A 23,145-nucleotide genomic window follows, 5' to 3' on the forward strand; every position below is an offset into this window, starting at 1 on the left:
GGGGGAGAATGCAAAAATCCACTTGAAACACCCAGGAAAAGATCTAAGACCAAAAGCGTGCAGGCATCTATTCTTCTGCCCACAGAGTTTTCCTTCGTCTGCCTTGATGTTGCATCCAGACAAAAGATTTCTCATGAGCGTTTCTTCAGGCAGGAAAATAAAATATGGGGCAGTGGGGCAGCGCAAGCCATTTTAGGGGCCCAAGAATGAGAGGAGAGGAGAGGAGAGGAGAGGAGAGGAGAGGAGAGGAGAAGAGAAGAGAAGAGAAGAGAAGAGAAGAGAAGAGAAGAGAAGAGAAGAGAAGAGAAGAGAAGAGAAGAGAAGAGAAGAGAAGAGAAGAGAAGAGAAGAGAAGAGAAGAAGAAAAGATCACTTCTAGAGGCAACTCTATGACAGCCAGATCCCTCATATTATTGAAATGAACTTTGAGCACAACAACCTTTGGACAGTGGTGGGATCCAAGTAATTTAACAACCGGTTCTCTACCCTAATGATTTCTTCCAACAACCAGCTCACCAAACTGCTCAGAAAGTTAACAACCAGTTCTCCCGAAGTGGTGCGAACTGGCTGAATCCCACCACTGCCTTTGGAGAATGTTCACGAGATTCCTGACTTCCAAATTTCTGAGCAAGTTTTTTTTTTCCCCAGTGGTTTCCAAAATGGAATTAGGGATTTAGAGTTCTCACAGGGAGGGACTCCTCAGGGTACCGTCAGCCAAGCAATATCGACTGGCAGCCCCCAGGGGAAGGGCCTTCTCTGTGGGGGCTCCCACCCTCTGGAACGAACTTCCCCCAGGACTTCGTCAACTTCCTGACCTTCGGACCTTCCGCCGCGAGCTGAAGACATATTTATTTATCCGCGCAGGACTGGCATAGAATTTTAGACATTTTTATTCGGTTTTAATTTTATTTAGTGGGTTTTATTGTTTTAAATATATTTTAATTTGGGCCATATTTAATAAGTTTTTTAATTACTGTTTTACCTTGTATTTATTCATTGTTGTTTTATTTGGCTGTGAACCGCCCTGAGTCCTTCTGGAGAAGGGCGGTATAAAAATCTAATTAAATAAATAAATAAATTACTTGTAAAAGTATGACAGTACAGTGCTCCATCGTCAATTTGTGTTGTGGAAGTGAGGGGTCATTTCATTACTTAGTCCTTTTTTTTTTTTTTTTTACATCTGGCTCAAACATGTAAATAATTAAGCCTTTGTATAATTGCACATCCAGTTATTTGATCTGTACGAGTTGAACTAATTTGCAAGATAGTGTTTATTATTAGAATGTTTTTTACAGGACAGCTTTGACACAATGGCATATAAATTTGCTTCGATTTGTCTATTCAGGTATTAGGTTTATCCCCCACTACCATTGGAAACTGCTGGGAATTTGTAACATTGATCAATACATTAAAGAAAATATTAAGATAAAAAGAAATACAACAGAATAACATTTTTTTAAAAAAAAATATTACAGGTAGTCCTTGACTTATGACCATTTGTTATGCCAGCTGTTACTAGCACATTTTGGATGAAATAAAGCTTCTAGGAGATTTTCTATAGAAGGTGTTGCAGTGGTTCAAATGGAAGGATATGATGCCATGAATTATAGTTGGGAGACTATAATTTCCAAATCCAGGTAGGGCCATAATTAAACAAACATATGAAAAACGGTTGCAGGAACTGGGCCTGGCTAGTCTAGTGAAGAGAAGGACCAGGGGAGACATGATAGCTGTCTTCCAATATTTGAGGGGCTGCCCCAGAGAGGAAGGGCTCAAGCTATTTTCCAAAGCACCTGAAAGCCAGACAAGGAATAATGGATGGAAACTGATCAAGGAGAGATTCAACCTAGAAATAAGGAGGAATTTCCTGACAGTGAGAACAATCAAGCCAAGTTGCCTTTGGAAGTTGTGGGAGCTTCATCACTGGAAGCTTTCAAGAAGAGCCTGGACTGCCATCTGTCAGAAATGGTGTAGGGTCTCCTGCTTGGGCGAGGGATTGGACTAGATGAGCTACAAGGTCCCTTCCAACTCTGTTAATCTGTTTAAAAAAATGGTAATAGACCATTGAGTTCCACTCAACAGGCAATATTGGAATACCAAAAAAACCCCAATTAACAAACAGACATGGCAAAAATGCAGGCCCGAATTAGGGTGGGGATGGAAGGAAAAAATGCCAAACTTTCATTATTGTCCAAGTTACCCACAATGAACCCCAGACCACCTCGTGTCTGTCCAGGGCCGATGCGAAGGAAATTAGCAAGGGATTTAAGCAATAATAAAAACATGTTTTGGAACTTAAGAGAGTTATTGTACACGTACTCACAAAGGAGACGATTGGTGCATTTTAGCCTTAAGCCTAACTAGCTTCTTTTTAACCAACTGCAAAAGTGCCAGTCAGCTGTTTTTTTGCAAAACAGCACTCCCGGAAAAATCACTCTTCTTTTCGCTATAGCCCTCTCATACTCAGCAGCCCCGAGCCTTAGAGGGTTGGTTGGAAGACCACCCACATCTCCCATTGTTCTCCTTCCTTTTTCCCATCCGCTGGATTCCCTTGCCTTAGAGGCAGTCCTCCTACTCAGCCTCTCTGTCTGTTTGTCTGTCTGTCTGTCTGTCTGTCTGTCTGTCTCTCCATTTTTTTCAAGAGCCTACCCTGATTAAGTAAGGGGTGACGCTGGCAATTATTCTATTTTGCTTTCGGACCACAAGAAATTGGGTATGCTGCAGGGAACCCAAGCGAAACTGTGCCCTGCCTCTTTTATTCTTTGAAGGAGAAGAAGAGCAGGATGAGACCCACCAAAAGATGGGGGGGGGAAAACAACAACTGTGTAGCATTGAATTAGAGGGCTCTTTACGCTGAAAGAAAGCTTGGTCCGGCCTTGTAAACCAAACGGTTCCGTTGTTCAGACACCGACGCTATCAAGTTTTGAGTATGACAATATGTATGGTGCTCTCTGAGCTTGGTTGTTTTCTTGCCGATGTTTCATTACCCAACTCGAAATTTTGGGAACTACGCCGCCTATGGTCTGACCTAAGCTTAGTACACAAAATTGTCCGCTACAACGTCCTACCTGTCAATGACTACTTCAGCTTCAACCTCAATAATACACAGGCAAACAATCGATACAGACTCAAGGCAAACCGCTCCAAACTCGATTGCAGAAAATATGACCTCAGCAACAGGGTGGTCAATGCCTGGAATGCACTACCTGACTCTGTGGTCTCTTCCCAAAATTCCCAAAGCTTTAACCAAAGACTGTCTACTGTTGACCTCACCCCATTCCTAAGAGGTCTGTAAGGGGCGTGCATAAGCGCACCACCGTGCCTACCGTCCCTGTCCTACTGTCCCCATTTATTCATACTCATTTAATATGTATATAATTATACCTGTTTATACTTATATGTTTATATGTTATGTTCATACTTACACTTGTTTTCACATATATGCTTGACAAACTAAATAAATAAACAAACAAACAGTATGTATGGGGTCCTTGGTGCTCTCTGACCTTGGTTGTTACCTTGCCGATGTTTCATTACCCAATACTACTAGTATTGGTAGCATTACCCAATACTAACATCATCAGTATTTATAGGGAATAGGTCATGGCTTCTGAAACTTGTTTCAAGCACAGTGTTGTGGTCCACTAGCAGCCTGTGGAGCCAGCAGCAGAGTCGGACAATGAGGAGGCTGGGGAAGACAATGGGCCAATCTTGAAGTCAGGGGAAGGCCCAGACGAGGGCTCTGCATCAGAGGCAGAGGTGGGGCCAGAGCCATCTAGGAGCGATGTGCAGACTCCGGAGCCTTCAGAGGTGGACAGAAGATAAGCAGAGAAACAGGAGGAGCCTGTTCCTAGTGCATGCATGAGAAGAGCTGCCAGAAGGCAAGAGCAGCTGAAGCAAAAAGGATGACTCAGGAGTAAGGCCAGGAGATGATTGGCCACTCCCATAAGGCTTAAAAGAGCAGCAACGAGCCATTGGGTTCTTTGTAGAAAAGCAACATTGATTCCATTGCTTCTTGTCAGTGTCTCTTGAACTTTGTGAGGGTTTTGCCAAGAAAAGCCTTTGGCAGGTTGCCAAAGACAACAAAGGTTGGTGATAAAGCCGAAGGACTGTTTATGAAGAATTTGTTTTGGACTAAACTGAGAATGAATTAATTCTCAGCTGTTCTAATAAAATAAGTTTGTTCAGGAGTGAATTGTGTTTGGTAATCACTACTTGGGCCTCGGTCTGAGCCTTTGCTTTTATCTATAGGCTCAGAAGTTAGCACAACTGTCTTCTTGGTCCACTGTATGTGGGCTGCAAAACTCTAGGTGACTACTAGATGGCAGCAAAGGGGCACCAACAACTCAACTCTGTTGCCCTCTAGTTGTTAACCTGCAAAACGACTTCAGCTGAAGCCATGCTTACTTCTGCTTCGTTTCTTGGTTGCTATTCAAGGGAGAGGGGGGAGAACAAGGGGAGGGAGGGGATTCAGGAATGTGGTGCCTCAGCCGGCTAACCGTAACATCTACCAGATGGCGTGTGAACCAAGGTCATTTCAACGGACACTTATCGAAATTGAGCGGGAACCTACATCTGGACTGATTAGCCCATGTGACCTGAGAGACAAAGCGGGGTGGGGAGGTCTTATTCTTTTAACTATCCCTAAGTACGGGAATAATTTAGAGCTAGTTTCACCTTTCTAAGTGCCAATATGATGTACTCAATAAAGGATCTCTTGAACCTGAACAAAGTGTCAGAGCCCTGACTTCTCTGAATTCATTACTCAGAACGCTGACACCAGTGACTGAGCTGAGATTTGCAGCCCAGTACGGATCATCTTACTTACATTAAGATTCAAGTTGTCTACTCCACCAGCCTCCGGCCAGATGGATATTCCTCTCCAGAATTCTTCGCAGCCTTGTCATCTTTTAACAGAGAACGCCAGGTTTGAGGCTGGAACCATTTACGTCTGTGGCACACATCCTTTTGCTGCCACCGTGCATCCCTCTTCGTAGCACTTGGCGCGAAGCCTGAGCCATGTGTTTTTCATCAAACCCGTTGTCTCAATAAAATGGAGCATCAAGAGGAAGGGGGTTTATTTTTGGTAGAATTCAAATCCATCCATTGCTTTCTGGGTTTGGAGAGTTTGGTAGAGAGGGCTATGATTGAAAATACCGTGTTTCCCCAAAAATAAGACTGGGTCTTATTTTCTTTTGGGTCCCAAATTAAGCACTGGGGCTTATTTTCAGGGGATATCTTATTTTTTCCCCATGTACAGGAGGCCCACTTCTGCTTGCTCACGGTGGGGCAGGAGGTTGGCTGTGTAGGCTCTTAAGTAGGGCTTCATTTGGGGGTAGGGCTTATATTAGGCACATAGATAAAAACCATGCTAGGTCTTATTTTCAGGGAAACAGGGTAATAATACCACCTTTACACAAATGTGGTTTTTCCAGCCTGATTTAGAAGTTGACAAAGTTGCCAGGAAAAAAAAAAATCATGATATGATAACCTCTTTATTTCTTTGGAAGAGTGGACTCTTTTTTAAAAAAAATTAAAAATCAGTCAGGAGAACAATATGTCCTGGCACAACTTTTATTTTTCTTTCGACAACCCTCTCACTAGAGACAGATTTGAGACAAATGAATGAAACAGAGGGGGGAGCAAAGCCACAAGGGGTAGGCTGCACATTTAGTTTCAAGGCTGGCCCTGATAAGGACGTCCAATGAATGGATGAAGTCACACCAGGCATCCTGGGGGGGGAAAATGGAAGGAATCTGGATTGGTTCACTTTGCAATGCCTCCAATATGACTCGGTGGGTGGAGGAGTTGAATTCTGCTGTGGTTGCTGTTCTTCTATACTGATAGTTAATGGTGTCATTTTCCTGTAAGATCCTCCTAGAAAGACTTTTAATTAGTGAGTTCATCCCAAAGCATTGCCAGTTCTCAGTGTGCTCTCAGATGCTTTCTCAATGCCATTAAGCTCTCCAACTAATTATTTCATACGTATGTGTGTGGAGGTATTTATATGTGTATCACTGGTGGCATTCAGTTGGTTCTCTCCTGTTCGGGCGAACTGGTAGCGGTGGTTGCAGGAGGCTCCACCCACCAGCCCAGAAGTAATCACTTCCCATTTATCCATGTTTTTGATATTCTGCACATGCACGGAAGGCACATGCATGGAGGTGGTCTGTGCAAGCGAAGCGAGCGTGCGAGCACTCACATTTGCGAACTGGTAGCGAATACCACCCCTGATGTGTATGCATATATGTATACATTTGCATATGTATATAGCATGGCAATAGCACTTAGACTTCACAGTGTTTTACAGCCTTCTCTAAACAGTTTAGAGTCAGCCTCTTGCCCCCAACAATCTGGGTCCTCATTTTACTCACTTCGGAAGGATGGAAGGCTGAGTCAACCTTGAGCCTGGTGAGATTCAAACTGCCAAATTGCAGGCAGCCTGGCAGTCAGCAGAAGTAGCCTGCAATACTGCGGTCTAACCACTGCACCACCGTATGCTCATCTAGTTCGAAAGCATGCAAATGCGAGTAGATTAATAGGTACCAATTTGGTGGGAAGGTAACAGCATTCTTGTGTACCTTTGGCCTATAGTTATGCTGGACACTTGACCATAGAAAATGTCTTTGGACAACACTGGCTCCCACAACTGGACATGGGAAATTTTACCTTTATGTATTTGTATTTTTTTAAAAAATAGGTTTAACTTTATTTCCAAAACTGCTGCTGGACCCTAGATTTTGTAAGCATTCTTATAAAATAAAAAGGGAGGGAGGGAGGGAGGAAGGCAGGCAGGCCGGCAAGAAGGAAGGGAGGAAGGAAGGGAGGGAGGGAGGGAGGGAGGGAAGGAGGGAAGGAGGGAGGGAGGAAGGAACAATACTAGCCATTATATGTCCACAACATCCTTTCAACATTTTTAAAGATGACCATAAATTTTAAATATTTATCATCACAAGAAATAAAATGAGAATGTAGCATTCTCCTTGGACCATTGCCAGTCCATTGAAAGGGCTTGCGATATGGCATATGGCACATATGGTTCACAGAGTGCAGTAGATCCACTAGATTTGCAAAGAGGAGAGAGTCTTCAAGTCAGATTGAACTTCTGGCAACTGCCTGGACTCCTCCCAGATGTTCTCTTGGCCAGGTTCTTCAGAAGTAGTTTGATATCGCCTTCTTCTTACAGCTGAGAGGGAGTGACTGGCCCCTGATCGCCCACCTGGCTCCGTGCCTAAGGCAGGACTAGAACTCACAATTTCCTGGAAGCGAAACGCCTTTTTAATAAAAACGTATTAGTTAAAAAGGGGTTTACAAGACTCTTTCTGATTCCATCCTTCCTCCAGTAGATTGAAAATAACTTTCATAAATTGAGTAATAAGGTCAAATTACAACTTAACGCTGATAGGATTATTGAAAGCAGGACTCAGATCGCATCACAAAAGACAAAATTCTTTAAATATTTAACTATTTTTATTTCAGGTTTGCCACTGACACACAAAGAGCAGAAAACTGACATATAGTATACATGGTATACACCAAGCACCCAGTACCATAGGCATTTCCATCCTTTTGCTGTATATTTTGCAAAAGAACTATTAAAAACCCACATTACAATTAAAAGCCCTTCTCCCCCCAGTATCACCAAAACCAAAACAAGGACTTCAGTGCTGTATAGTTTACGAGACACAACTGTTGTGGAAGTGAAAAGTTTAAGGCAAACCTCTGAGAGACATGATAGGCCAATCCATGAATAAAGGGGGAGGAGAAATCTTTAAAAACATCCAATCAGATCCGTCCTGGGAGAAATCAACATTCCACTTGAGGTCTGTGCTTAATCTATATTTGCATCATCGATGTATTGTAGGATGTTACCCCCTATTTTTTTAATATTTAAGATTTTCTGAAACTCTTTTGGCAAGTCTCAGCCTCTTCCGCCCTCAATTCCAAATTTCAGAATTTGATGGAATGGAATGTCCCAAAGAGGCTTTCTTCAAAAGACAACTGGGACTTTGTTTTTCCTTGAAGACATTTCCCTTCTCCATCCAAGAAGCTTCTTCAGTTCAAGTCAGAATTGAAGAAGCTTCTTGGGTGAGAAGCGAAATGTCTTCAAGGGAAAAAAAAGTCCAGTTGCCTTTTTAAAAAAAAGAAAGAAAGAAAGAAAGCACTTTTGAGACAACCATGACCTGGATGACTGAGGATTTCCACAGACAATGGAATGTAATCGCAACTTATCTTAACCAGGGAAAATAGATACCTACATTTTGGCTAGATGAGTGGCAAGGGCACAAAATATTTGACACTGACACGTTTATCAATCCAAAGAAAGAAACGAGATCCCTCTGCAAACAATCATCGCATCGTGATTCAGGTGTATACTAGGCAGGGTGTGTGTGTTTGTGAAGAAATCGTTTAGCATTTGAACCTCCCCACAAATATACACACATCTGCAAAGCTTTTGGGACGAGGGAAGACAAAACAGTTGAGTTGGTGGACATAACTAGAAACCTAAATTAGTTGAACAGCTGTTTCTTCTCCCCAAGGGAGCTTGGGAAACAAAGCTGTTTGTTTCAAGAACTGTAATTTCTTACTGACATTTCTCATTACTCTTGCCAAACTACAATTCCTAGGATTCTTAAACAGTTCACATACACACAAACACAAGTACGCACACCATATTTATAGGAGGAAGACGGTCGCCTTCCACCGTCTGCCGTTTGCTTTCCTTAGAGACGTAGATAATTGTACACCATAGAATTAAATGGATTTAGTCATCCCCTTTTCTCTAAATAATGGGAGCGATGGATTTCATAATGTCTCTTTAAACCTACCGACTCCGGAATCGTTTAGAGAAAGGTCTTGGCAGGATAATAAAAATTAAAATGGACAAAAGCTTGTGATGTAATCAGAACCAGAAACTGACCTGACAATAAGAGGAAGTGTGAATTTTTATGAGCTGGCGGGAGCCAATACATCTATCTGGAAGATTAGTTAGGCCTCAGCATCTTTGACATTGTTCTTTAAGCATCTGACGCCCAGAGCCTTAGAACAGCCATTGCTGGAAAAAGTCCACCACCCAACTGGTTCCAGAGCCCCATGTTCCCATAAATATTCAATGACTCATTGCTTCCTTTGAATGGGGAAGTGTGTCATAACCAGCATGACACATCGAGACAGGCCATGATTGATTATTCCCCGGGAGCCAATTGAAAAACCAAGTAATAGTGACCAAGACCAGCTGCAAATTTGACAAGTGACAGCTAAATAATCATAATAAAAAAACAACCCAGTTCTGAAATGGGTTCTAAAGCCAACCTGTTACACAACCTAACTTTCCTATTTAGCGGACATTTACAGCGGATAGATAATACTTTCTGGAATTTCTCATCCCTAGAGACCCACTGGAATTATCAACGTACTCAAGGACATAGCCATACCCAAAAACATATATTATACCAGGTTAGCTGTCAAAAGAAACTTGGGGTGGGGGGAACAAGAGCAATGAACTCAAGTCTGCACCAATAGCAACCTTGCTCAAGTTCATGCCATAGCCCCGCCCCGCCCCTTTCTTTTTTAGTAAAATCAGATAGTCAATTTTTAAAAAGTACCTGAATTCACTCAGCAAATGATCCTGAAATTGGTCAAATTTCAAAGGACTTCTTAAATCAACCTTAACAGGGTTGATATGTTCGATATGAATGCTTTCACATAAAAGTGTGTGCTGGAAGCGTGAGAAATTAATCTGTTGGTTTGGACTCCACGGATTAATTTTAGAACCCTTCAAAAACTTTCATTACCTAAATTCTATACAAAGGTCTAGAAATAATAGCAGTCAAGCACCGTGGAAATACAGTATACTAGAGAAGAAGGACACCAAAAACAATTCTGCCCAGTCCAGAAATTCACCATTCTACACACTACGGTATTGGCCAATGAATCTTCATAATTCTTCTTCCTACCAGCTCAAGGTAAAAAGAAGCCTTCCCCATAAAAGGTCTAATTCTGCTCCTCTAAAATAAATCTATTGGTTTCCATGGAGCCATTTCAACAGGGTTGGATAAGCCCCCTGTTGTGACCCAGGCCCAAGTAGGTTGTAATAAACTTAGTCCGTGGAAAAACAAACTTTATTCGAACAGCTGAGAATTACTTCATTCCCACCGTCGTTCAACTCGAAGTAAAACAAATGCCTCCCAACACAAATTCCTCAGTTATCTCACAAACCTTGGTCCAATTAGGGAAACTGCCAAAGGCCCTTCCTGGCAAACGTCCAGAAATCACAAAAACAAAGACATAGATGAAGCAGAAGATGAAGGAGAAGACGCAGCTACAATGTTGTTTTCCGGCAAAGCTGAAACGCCTTATGGGAGGGGCCAATCATCTCTTGGCCCGAGTTGTCCTCTCTGCTTGAGCTGCTCATGCCTTCTGGCAGCTCTTCTCATGCGTGCATTAGGAACAGGCTCCTCCTGTTCCTCTGCCTCACTACTATCAGTCTCTGGAGGCTTTGGAGTCCGCACTTCACTCCCCGATGGCCCTGGCCCCACCTCAACCTCATCGCTGTCCGATTCTGTTGCCAGCTCTGTAGTCTGCTGACGGACCACAACACCCCCATTATCTTTGCTCATGGTTTTGTGACAGTGGTGATATTTAGTCGGTTCTAACCAGTTCAGGCAAACCGGTAATGTCCCATTTTTGTGCATGCACAGAAAGCTCTATGGATGGATGCATAGAGGTGGTGCGTGCGCTCACATTTGTGAACCGGTAGCGAAGATAAGTGAATACCACCTCTGTTTTGTGAGTATAACACAGTTTTTTTAAAAAAAAACATTCTTGTAAACATTCTTGAAGGAGAGAGAGAGAGAGAGAGGAATGGTCCTACTTTTTTGTAAATAGAAATCCTATTCAAAAATAGAACCAAAAAAACTCGTATAAGAAGCACCATTTTGAAAAACCCCAAAGAGTTCCTCTCTTTGCTACATGTGGCTGAAAAGAAGCCCATGATTATTTCGGGGCGGGGGGGGAAGGCATGAAAAATCTGGAGGAAGAATGTAAAGTCTCAGAAGCTCTTAGCATAACTTGTCTTTCACCAAGATACACACTTGAGGCCAGAGAAGATTTTTGGCTTTTATTTCTACTCCAGACATCAAAGTGTGCATTTTGTGGAGTGGGGGATGCTTACTACTATTATAGAATCCACAGATATCAAACCGGGGTGAAATGCTCCCGGTTCGGCCCGGTTCGGCCAAACCGGTAGTGATGATGGCCAGTGGTTCGGAGAACCGGTAACGATGGCAGCTCAAAACTCCACCCACCCTTCCGGTTGTCATTACTTCCTGGTTTTAACCAGGAAGTAATCTGTTTTTTACCCTCTGAGCATGCGCAGAAGAGTTTGCGCATGCGCAGAGGATCGCCGTGCACACATGACGCATGTCACAGCGCATGCACATCCGAACGGGTAGGGAAGGTAAGTAGATGTTGTGTCTGCGCCCCCCAAGCCAGGCCTCCTGCCAGAAAGTGACTTGAAGCCGGGCCTCCTGCCAGAAAATGACTTGGAAAGTGAGGGGGAAGGGCCATCAGGACTTACCTTGGTAGCACCGGCTTCCCTGGCTCAGCTCCAGGAGCCAGAGGCAGGCCAGGTGGAGGAGATAACGAGGCCTCCATCCCCTGACTTCCCCCCCAGGCCACGCCTCCAGACCCAGCTGATGGCAATCAGGCTTGGTTGGACCCTAGGTTTCGTAGGCAGGAGAGGAGGCAATAACAGAAGCAGGGGTGGGGCAGGCCTAGGAAATGCTGAGTCATGGAGCCACACCCCACAGGATATAAAGGCAGCAAGAACTGCTGTGCCTCTTCGTAGCAGGCAAATCAACTGATTAACTAAGAGCTGAAGTTTGTTCTTGGGTGACTCATCGGCGTCAAGGGAGATAATAGAGATACTTGGCAGACTATTTTGCTGCCAGAGCTGATAGTGCCGGCTAATTAAGCCATCACTCAGACGGAGGCGAAGGAGGATAGAACAAATACTATGGAAATTGGATTGTCTTCTGGAGCATTGTCAACAGCTGTTTTCACCTGCAGATAATAGGAATGGCCTATTAATTTGTTCTTTGGCTGCCAAAGGCTAGTATAATGATTGCTGTAAGAAATCCCGGCAGTTGCCTAAGAATATTGTCTGGTGTCCCTAAAGAAAGATGTAGAGACTAGATCCTAAACCAACAACCCTAAGATGACACAATCAAGGACCTTGACTCTGGACAGTGTTTCACTTCATGCAACATTTGTCCTGCCTTGCTTTGCCTTAGGATGAACTATATTCCCACCTGAATCAGAATCGGAATAGAATTGGAAGGGATATTGGAGGTCTTCTAGACCAGCCCCCTGATCAAGCTGGAGAACCTATCCCATTTCGGACAAATGACTGTCCAGTTTCAGTTTAAAAACCTCCAGGGATGAAGCCCCTACAACTTCTGGTGGCAAGCTGTTATACTGGTCTATCTTATGGGAAGGTACTGTTGTGACCCAGGTTCCTGGACCCGGACTCCTGGACTCGGATGATTCAGAAAGTGAGGGAGAAGACCTGGCAAGCCCTGCTTCTCTTGGGCCCTCTCCCTCCCTGGCACCCACTCAAAGGGAGGAGGAGGGGCCGGCAAGGCCTGATTCTCTTGAGCCTTCTTGTGATTTGGCAACGCCCCAAGAACAGTTTTGGAGTGATGCAAGACTGCGCAAATGTGACCGGCGCGCGCAGCAGAAGCAGCGTTGGGATAAAGCCAAGGAATGATTGTCATGCAGTGACATCTGCAGAGACTATAAATAGGAGGCGGGACTTCCTGGTTTTTTATCTTGGACAAAGCAATGAATTTGCACGGGCAAACTGTATCAATGGAGGGAAGAATATATTCGTGAGTAATTCTGGCCTTATCTATAATTTCCTCGTTATCTCCAGAAACTTGGCAGGCCCGTGGGTAGACGTGGCCAGGACATTTATCTATGTGAATAAATTAGAAAAGAAGGCCTTTGACTGACTCTTTGCTGGGAGTATTGGGGGGAGGGAAACAGAACAGGTACGCACCAAACGCTACCCTTTAAGCTATCTATAAGATCCAGGAATATTCTGCTTTTCATGAGATGGGAACGATATCTTTTCACATGCCCACCAGGTTGGAAAACAATAGCTATGTTAACAATTTGATTTTAGTTTATAGAATTTATATAGAAAACATTAAGGTGCAATATCACCCTAATAGGTTTTCAGCACAGGATGACAGAAGATGCTTCTGTATGACAGATAAGATCGTTGCTCAATCTAACAGAATAACAGAGTTGGAAGGGATCTTGGAGGTCTTCTAGTCTAACCCCCTACTTATGCAGGAAGCCCTATACCATTTCAGACAAATGGTTGTCCAATCTTTTCTTTTTAAACCCTCCAGTGTTGGAGCAACCACAACTTCCGGAGGCAAACAGTTCCACTGATTGATTGTTCTAATTGTCAGGAAATTTCTCTTTAGTTCTAGCTTGGTTCTCTCTTTGATTAGTTGGGCATTAGTTACAACTATACTTTCTCCCTTACTTGTTCAAGTACACCAGCAGAAGCATCCTGGAAACATTTAAATTTATCACCTTTTCATATATTTTTTTCATACAAAGGACAAAGCTAGCCTGGCCTGAACCCAGGTGTTCACGTGTATTTTGCAGATGCATTGTGGATGGGAGAATTCAGGAGTGAAATCCAGCAGGTTCTGACAGGTTCTGGCAAACTGGTAGCAGAAATTTTTAGCAGTTCGGAGAACCAGCCAATACCACCTTTGGCTGGTCCCAGAGTGGGGAGGGAATGGAGATTTTGCACTATCCTTCCCCTGGTGTGGGGAGGGAATGGGGAATTTGTAGTATCCTTACCCTGGAGTGGGGAGGGAATGGGGAATTTGCAGTATCCTTCCCCTGGTGTGGGGTGGGAATGGAGATTTTGCAGTATCCTTCCCCTGGAGTGGGGAGGGAGTGGGGAATTTGCAGTATTCTTCCCCAGGAGTGGGGAGGGAATGGGGAATTTGCAGTATCCTTCCCCCAGGAGTGGGGAGGGGATGGGGAATTTGCTGTATCCTTCCCCCAGGAGTGGGGAGGGGATGGGGAATTTGCTGTATCCTTCCCCTGGAGTGCAGTGGGAATGGAGATTTTGCAGTATCCTTCCCCCAGGAGTGGGGAGGGAATGGGGAATTTGCAGTATCCTTTCCCTGCCACCCAGCCACACCCAACAAGCCATGCCACACCCATAGAACTAGTAGTAAAAAAAAAAAATGGATTTCACCACTGGGAGAATTCTAACATGAAACAGTGACCCTGGAAGATATGTGGGCTTAAATAACAAAAGCAGGGAAGAAAAGACAAAAGACGCATTCCTGTTCACTAAGCCACAGGAAAAATAAGATGCAGCTCCACCTTACCCAACATGGTAGATCTCTTGGCACGAACCATGAGAAGCAGGCAAAGCCAACACTTCAGAGGCAATTTGGTCCAGCACCATTAAAATGCACATTGCTCATAAATGTTAATTGGTAACTACCAATCAGTGACTGGTTATTAGTCCTGCACGGAAGTATGAAACCCGCGTGTGTCTAGAGACCTGCAATTCCATCAGAGCTACGATATCACTTTCTTAGGGGTACCATGTTATGCTCATGGAAGTCCGGCAATTCCTTTGTTCTAGGTTCAATGGCCCTTCCTTACGGTCCGCTATAACTCTAGGAGTTGAAGGAGGAGGTGGGTGGTCATTAGAGTCCCTTTTATGTTTTAGATCTTTTTTTTTTATTTTGGAAAGGATTTAGAACCATGGCTCTAAAGAATCGCCTTCCTTGGCTTTGGTCCATCTCAAGATAGTGCTGCTTTTTCAATTCTGGCCTTGCCTTCTTTTTCAGGGCCACAGAATACATGGTTGAATGGTGATAACTTCTAGGAGGTTTGGGCAGTTCCGAGGTAGTTGTTTACTTCTGCTTTACTACTAAGTGACTGGATGGTCAAACCTCTGTCAAGCCCCTTTCTTATTGGTACTCTTCTTCTCCCCTCTTAGAATGTCCTTGGTCAAAATGCACTACGTAGCGGACCTCCTTCGACTCAGCTGGATCCCACTCCCTCCCTCCCCCCCAGAGGCTATTTTTACACTTTCAGCCACTTGATCACCGAGAGTCAGAAAGTAGCCCATTTGACTTTGGTCAATGAGAGAGACAGCCCGGTCAGCAAGGTCTCAGGGTGCAAAAGTCCAACTCCTGTGGTTTCTTCCTGAGGTTGCAGCGTTCGCGGGGCAGCAGGGTGCCGCCCCGCCCCGTGCATCTCAGCATGCGCCTTTTAAACCCCCTGCCACAAGTTTTGGAACACGAGGACCAGGGAGATGCCTCCCAAGTCGGGCAAGGATCTCCACATATCCTGATGTCAACAGGCCTCTGAGTGGCATCGCAAGAGGAGGCCAGCTGGCCAAGGGCGTCGCGACACAGCACCATGCGTTTCTGCAAACCGTTGCCGCAAGTGACCGAGCAGTCTTCCCAATTGGTGGTAGCCCATTTGTAAGTGGGGCGTTTGTAATCCAGCTGACCCAGGTCCAGGCGGTTGGATAAGCTGAGAATACTGTTGTTGAGGACTGGAGGACGCTTCCCATCTTTACGGTGGTAGGAAGACTTGTCCTCTTTGCTTTCTTTGGGCAAGTAGAAGGAGTAGCGTACACGAGGTGGTGTCATCTTCCCAACTGATAGCACTTCCACCGTCAGGGGTTCCTGGATGGGCATAAAGGCTTGGAGGCTTTCCACTGCTGTACCTGTTCCACTATAGCGAATCACACTGCCCTTGACTATTAAGTCCCTTTCCACCGCGGAGACAATAAAATGTCCATTCAGAAGATATTTCCCATGTGCATTCTTCAGGGCCAGGTAATTGTCATCACTAATCAGACCCTTGTAACCTCTCTGACGGATGTCAATACTGGAGGCGCCAGCTGGAAGGAGCACCACAAAGTTGTAGCCATGCCTAGAAGAAAGACAAAAGATAGAAGGAAGACAAAGCATTAATAAGAGTTAGCAAATTCATCTACGAGATACTTGACTTGTGTTGGCCAAAACAACCAGGGTGTCAGGGTTCCAAGTAACACCCCCAATGAAATAAATCTCCAAGGCTTGAGTTTCCTCAAAGTTGCATTTAGTAGAGATGTCATATTGGCACATCTGGGGAAACCCGAATCTGAAAGTTTCCAGGCTTTCCCCACCCAAAGAAAAGTTCACGTCCCTGCCCAACACCCACAAGTCCATCACATGGTCCAATCAAACATCGTCCCAACTGGAGATGCCTCCCAGTTCCAGCTTTCCAGGTGCAAGGCAAGTTGACCTTGACTTTCTGAGAAAAGAATGTTATTATGACTATATATCACCCCGTTCCATAAAATCTCCCCTCCCCCAAGGTTCCCACAGTAGTAAATGTGGCAGGCCTGAAGACCTAATGTAAAAGATGGCTCCCAGACCTTACAAAGGATTGCAAAGGTAAGACAATGATGCAAAGCAGGTGAATTCATGCTGTGTCCCTATACGGGACCACAAATTTCAGCTGATTTAATAGATTTAAGCATGGAGAATGGATTCTGAGCTATGGATGCTCTGAGTTCCAGCACTGGGGAATTTTGAAAACTGTTAACACACTAGGCTTCTGCCACAAAAATGATGCGTTCATTTTCCTCAGATGTCTTGTTTGTTCTCTCAGAAAGGTATGGCACAAACATTGCCCATTAATTTACAATTCAATATATCGACAGGACCAAGAAGATGGGTTGATTCAGTCATTCAGTTAAGCCTCGGATACGGATCTAGCAAAACATCTAGCCTTGCACGAAACCAGGACATTGGTCTAGCTAGATCCATTCAGTCTTTATGCTGGCTTTTCACTGACTCTACCTAAAGTTCACTCGCTGTTGTGGCCTGCTGGCAGCCAGCAAACCTAGCAACAGAGTCAGACAGTGAGGAGGTTGGGGAGGAACATAGGCCAGTCCTGGGGGCTGGGGAAAGCTTGGATGAGGGCTCTGTGTTGGAGGCAGAGAGGGAGATAGACAGCAGCGAGGCAGAGGATCAGCTGGAGCCTGTTCACAGTGTGCGCATGTGCAGAGCTGCCAGAAGACAAGGACAACTCAGAAAGCAGGGTTGACTTGGGAGTAAAGCCACACTTTAGAGATGATTGGCCCCTCCCAAAGGAAACAAAAGAGGAGTGAACGGGGAGGGGGATTTTGCAGGAAACAATTCGTTCTTTTGGTAGTTTCAAGTTCTGTTCATGACTCTAAGAGACTCTGTGCCAAGTTTTGCCTTACCCTGCATTTGGAAACAAGTTACGTGGCAGCTTGCCAAGCGAGATAAGGTTTGTGTTGATAAATATTCCTTTGAAAAACTGTTTGGACAAACCTTGCTGACTGTGAATGAAAGTAATTCACAGTCGTGTAAATAAAAGAGGTTTTTGCCGGGACCAATTCCTGCTTCCTGCTTTTTAAGGGAGCATAGGTCAGAACACTCACATGGGTTTGGTGAACAAGCCTGAAACTTTCTTGCAGCTTTTGTTGTCTCCTCCACACACGCCACACTTGTCGAATTTCTTTTTGGAACCGAGTTTCCCATCGCACCCAGCTTTGATACATTTCCCCTGGACGCATAGCGAGCTAGAGTCTGGAGAACACGGTGTACCGTCCACCACCTGGAAATCAGAACGATTCAATTTGTTTTGGAAACAGGTAATCATCAGTCATCCCTACCCATGCAAAGGAAATGTTATCCCTTGCTCTGCCCATAGAATCTAATTGCCCCAATTTTCATTAGGACTTTTGTTGTGTGGTTGAATATTCTGCAGTACTATGTATGATAAATAAAGGTAAAGGTTCCCCTCGCACATATGTGCTAGTTGTTCCCGACTGTAGGGGGCAGTGCTCATCTCCGTTTCAAAGCTGAAGAGCCAGCACTGTCCGAAGACATCTCTGTGGTCATGTGGCCGGCATGACTAAACACCAAAGGCGCACGGAACGCTGTTCCCTTCCCACCAAAGGTGGTCCCTATTTTTCTACTTGCATTTTTTACGTGCTTTCGAACTGCTAGGTTGGCAGAAGCTGGGACAAGTCACGGGAGCTCACCCCGTTACGCGGCACTAGGGTTCGAACCACTGAACGGCCAACTTTTCTATCGACAAGCTCAGCGTCTTAGCCACTGAGCCACCGTGTCCCTTGTATGATGAGTACCTGTACATGAATCTTGATTTTTTTAAAAAAGATATTACTGAGATCTTGGGGACCATTCGGAAGTGGGCCAGGGATGAAGTTTCAAAACTGCCAAAATGATTCCGAGTAGCATCCTAGCTACGCTGTAACACAGGTAGTTCTTGACTTACGTCCAGTCACTTAACGACAGTTCAAAGTTGTGATGGATCCCTGCCTCTCCCTCCCAAAAAGAGCTACTTAACAACCTTTTTTCATGCTCATAAATAACCCCAGTTAAATGATCACATTATGGGCACTTGGCAACTGGCTCACCCTGCAATTTGCAATGTTTTTTGCTGGTTTCCAGCATTTCATTATTTATTTATTTATTTATTTATTTATTTATTTATTTATTTGTCACAATGGTATATATAAGCATAAGTATGAAATTACCATACGACATATAAGCATATATATAGGTATAAGCATGAAATAGTTATACGAGTTGGATACAATCTAGGGGAACATTAGGACAGGAACGGTAGGCACATTGGTGCTCTTATGCACGCCCCTTAAAGACCTCTTAGGAATGGGGTGAGGTCAATAGTAGATAGTCTTTGGTTAAAGCTTTGGGGATTTTGGGAAGAGACCACAGAGTCAGGTAGTGCATTCCCGGCATTAACAACTCTGTTACTGAAGTCATTTTTTCTGCAATCTAGATTTCCTTCCACTTTCTAGCAAAATATATCATGTGGGAAAAGTGAGCTGCTTAACAACCATGGCGTTCATTTAATAGCCATGGTGTTCACTGAAGAACTACTGAAAATAATGTCCAAAAAATCGGGTCTGGTCACAACTGCAGCAACTTATGATTGTAATTCCAGGTTCAATTATGGTTGTAAGCCAACTATTTTATCACAGAATTGTCCACGGCTCCCATTAAAAACCAAGGCTCTGCTTCGCATGGAAGCCAGCAAAATGTGATTGCAAACATTACACAAATAATTGTGAACAGAAGTTGTAGTATTATCATTGAGTACATGTGTAGGTTTAATGAATCCAAATGAAGAACAAGGGAAAGACGATCATTTGTCAACGTTTAATGTAAATAAATTATGGAACTAAATCTAAATAACTTTAATCAATTGCCCTTCAACAAACATCCCTTTACAATTTCTCTTTTTCTCTACATTGAACGTTTATTAAAATACATTCCTTTCATTTTAAAATACCCAATGGATGCACCTCTTTTTTTCAGCCATATCGACTTTGTCTTAAATCTGTGCTGCCATCCAACATAAGAAGAAAGGAGGAGGAGGGGGAGGAGGGGGGGAGGGGGGGAGGAGGGGGAGGAGGAGGAGAAAAATCCTACCTTTGGGGCTAAAACATAAAAGTAGCCAGTTCCATTGGCTCGACAGATGAGTTTGCACTTATCCCGGGGAGACACCCCAGAATATTTGGGGACCCAAGAAACAATGGCGGTGAGCCGATTTGTGCTGTGGTTGTAGCCATTGAAAGCCTCACATTGTTCTTCCCGAAAACTCTTCCCTGGAACTATAAGAAATCAGTTTCAGAAATAATTTTAGGAGCTGGTTCCTACCATCACAAATAGACGGACCATCTAGTGCAGGGGTCTCCAAACTTGGCAACTTTAAGCCTGTTGGACTTCAACTCCCAGAATCCCCCAGCTAGCAAAGCTTTAAGTCCAACAGCAAAGCTTTAAGTCCAACAGGCTTAAAGTTGCCAAGGTTGGAGACCCCTGATCTAGTGGAATCTTTAGACAACATTGCACATGTTCATAAATATGGGACTTGAACATGAAGCAGAGGAGCCAATCCAACGAACATTTTCTCTCTGTAATGCCCAGATTTTTTTTATCCTGCTTTTATTTTTATAAATAATTCAAGATGGTGAGTTATCTAATACCTCCTTCCTCCTCGCATACCTAATACTCACAACATGGCTCATGCCTCACCTAATATCGCCTTCCTTCTCCTATTGTCCCACAATGACAACTCTGCAAGTGGATTTGGGCTGAGAGGGAGTCACCCAGACACAAAGTCACCCAGCCAGCTTTCATGGTTTAAAGTGGGACTAGAACTCCTGGCAATTGGATAAAAGTCACCCAGCTCTGTCTTTCTTTCCTAAGATGGGACTAGAACTCACTGTCTCCTGGTGATTGACCCAAAGTCACCCAGACAGCTTTCATGCTTACAGTGGGACTAGAACTCACTGTCTCCTGGTGATTGACCCAAAGTCACCCAGACAGCTTTCATGCTTACAGTGGGACTAGAACTCACCGTCTCCTGGTTATTGACCCAAAGTCACCCACCCAGCTTTCATGTTTAAGGTGGGACTAAAACTCACCATCTCCTGGTTATTGACCCAAAGTCACCCACCCAGCTTTCATGTTTAAGGTGGGACTAAAACTCACCATCTCCTGGTGATTGGTCCAAAGTCACCCAGACAGCTTTCATGCTTAAGGTGGGACTAGAACTCACCGTCTCCTGGTGATTGACCTAAAGTCACCCAGAAAGCTTTCATGCTTAAGGTGGACTAGAACTCACCATCTCCTGGTAATTGACCCAAAGTCACCCACCCAATTTTCATGCTTTAAGTGGGACTAAAACTCACCATCTCCTGGTGATTGGCCCAAGTCACCCAGCCAGCTTTCACATTTACGGCAGGGGTAGAGCTCAAAAATCAGCTGGTTTCTAGTCTGATGCCTTAACTCCTGGACCAAAACCTAGTCTAGTCGTGGTCTCCCTTCCAAAGGAATGATCAGCCATCATGACTGTGGTACCTTCATTAAGTCTCACCTGAAGCAAAGCAGGGATCCAAACCGCAGGAGCGATATTTAACTCGAACCCCTTCGCAATACTTCCCTTCATTGGCTGGAGGGGGATTGTTGCATTGACGTTTCGCCAACTGGACACCTCCACCACATGTCCTTGAACAGGATCCATAAGGTGCCCATTTCCCCCAGTTGCCATCCACCTGTCAGGACATAAAACATTGAGCAGATGCAAAACTTACAAAGATGCTGTCCCTATTTTTTGCTGAAGGAACACAATGCATTGGCTAGCTGGGACCATGAAATGCGTGCACAATGCTTCTTCAGCATTTTTTTTAAAAAAAAATAATCATCCGATTAGGAATCATTTTTCGCCCTAGCATTTCGAAAGAGCTGACTCGTTGTGGAAACTAACAAGCAATTAAATCAACTGCTGGTGCAGATCTCTGCAATTTTCTTAAGTGGATTAAGCCAAAGCATAACAAACCAAATCAGCAATGACTCAGGAGAATATGAGTACAACTATCCAAATCCATGTGGAGTACAATAGCTAATTTAGATGCTTCCAAAATTCTAAATTCTGCACAATTTATGCCTGGATCGAATTACCTTGGGTTGCCTACTTAGCATACTCTTTTTTTTTTCCCTGATTGCGCATGAGAGAGTATATCTGTTGCCTGAACTATAGACTTTGGTGAATCTCGATCGTTGGGCTGTTCTCTACACAAAGAGCCAACAGTACTCACCCGGTACTTACTGATGTTATGCCTCTCCACACAGGCACCTCTCATACAGAACCTCCCTTCTCCACAGCTGGTGCCATCAGCCCAAGGGAAGTGACGGGTCTGGCACATGATGTGACCACGAGCCTTCCCGGTGCACCAAAGCTTGGTGCAGTATTGCATGTACGGGCAAGGCTTGGAGCCAATGCCAAAGGCCAGCTCACACTGCTGATTGAGGTTGTAGCTGGAACCGGGAAGTTCTTGAGGCAAGGAGATCGGCTTGGTGGGTTGGTCCAGGAGGCAGTCACCTGAGAGAAGACAGAGGAATACAATGGGAGGTCATCCCAAGGGAACCATCCATTAGCAATAGCACTTACATTTATATACCACTTCATGGTACTTTACAGCACTCTCTGACCGGTTTTCAAATGTCAGCATCTTGCCTCCAACAATCTGAGTCCTCATTTTACTGATCTCAGAAGGATGGAAGGCTGAGTCAACCTTGAGCCAGTCAGGATCAAACTCCTGGCAGTGGGCAGAGTCAGCCTGCAATATTTTATTCTAACCACTGAGCAACTATGTGTCAGGGTTCCAAGTAATAATTTCTTTATCACGCAAAACTCCAAGGCAGGTGAAGTCCTCAAGGAATAGCTTCATTAGAAATATCATGTTGGCACAGATCTGGTGAAAACCCGACTCTAAAAGTTCCTGTGGTTTTCACCTAATGAAAAGTGTAAGTTTGTCACAGGGGTGAAATCTACTTACCTTCCTTACCGGTTCGGAAGTGTACACGCCACGCGTGCGTTCATCACATGAGTGTGTAGACTTTCTGCGCATGCACAAAACCTGCGCACACACAGAAGGTTAAAACCAGGAAGTAATGACACCCAGGCAGGTGGGAGGAGCTTTGCTCTGCCATCGCTACTGGATTGCCGAACCACCAGCCACGATTATTACCGGATCGTGAGATCCGATCAGAACCGGGAGCATTTCATCCCTGGTTTGTCACTTCCCCCAAACCATCAGTCGTATGGTTCAATCAGAATACAGTCCAGTTGCTAGATGACCTCAGTCTCCTCCTTCTGAACACCTGCAGGAATGTCCTTGGTTCCCCAGGGAAAGCATTTTGTTTTGGCTACAGCACCCCAGCTATCTCTATTCACCCCTCCCTATCGCTCAGCTCTAGTATGTGTCAGCACTGAAGCAGGAAAATAAAAAATGGCGTCAGTTCAGCCAACTTCAGGGTTGATACTATGGCTCTGTAGCATCAGGATGATTTCTCTTTCTATGTTACCGATACTAGTGACAGTGGTGACAGAGGTGAAAACACAGTGATTAGGATTTACTGTATTTTTCAATGTATAAGACGCACTTTTCCCTCCTCAAAACAGTGGGTGGAAATGTCTGTGTGTCTTATACAGTGTCGTGTCCCACTCCTCCGCT

The 23,145-nt window shown here is 44.4% G+C and overlaps 1 protein-coding gene across 1 annotated transcript in view; it reads right to left on the reverse strand.

Moving 5' to 3' along the window:
• Window positions 1–7,440: 7,440 nt before the first annotated feature.
• The window catches only part of ADAMTS15 (ADAM metallopeptidase with thrombospondin type 1 motif 15), a 57,793-nt gene continuing 42,088 nt past the window's right edge, over window positions 7,441–23,145 (reverse strand). The window contains exons 4-8 of the mRNA XM_058194327.1: window positions 21,727–22,010; window positions 21,006–21,183; window positions 19,559–19,740; window positions 17,518–17,693; window positions 7,441–15,995 (exon numbers count right to left, since the gene is read on the reverse strand). Of these exons, the coding sequence (XP_058050310.1) occupies window positions 15,212–15,995; window positions 17,518–17,693; window positions 19,559–19,740; window positions 21,006–21,183; window positions 21,727–22,010 (1,604 nt within the window). The 3' untranslated portion in view covers window positions 7,441–15,211. The remainder of the gene's footprint in view (window positions 15,996–17,517; window positions 17,694–19,558; window positions 19,741–21,005; window positions 21,184–21,726; window positions 22,011–23,145) is intronic.

The sequence above is a fragment of the Ahaetulla prasina genome, chromosome 9, assembly GCF_028640845.1.
Source record: "Ahaetulla prasina isolate Xishuangbanna chromosome 9, ASM2864084v1, whole genome shotgun sequence".
NCBI lineage: Eukaryota > Metazoa > Chordata > Lepidosauria > Squamata > Colubridae > Ahaetulla > Ahaetulla prasina.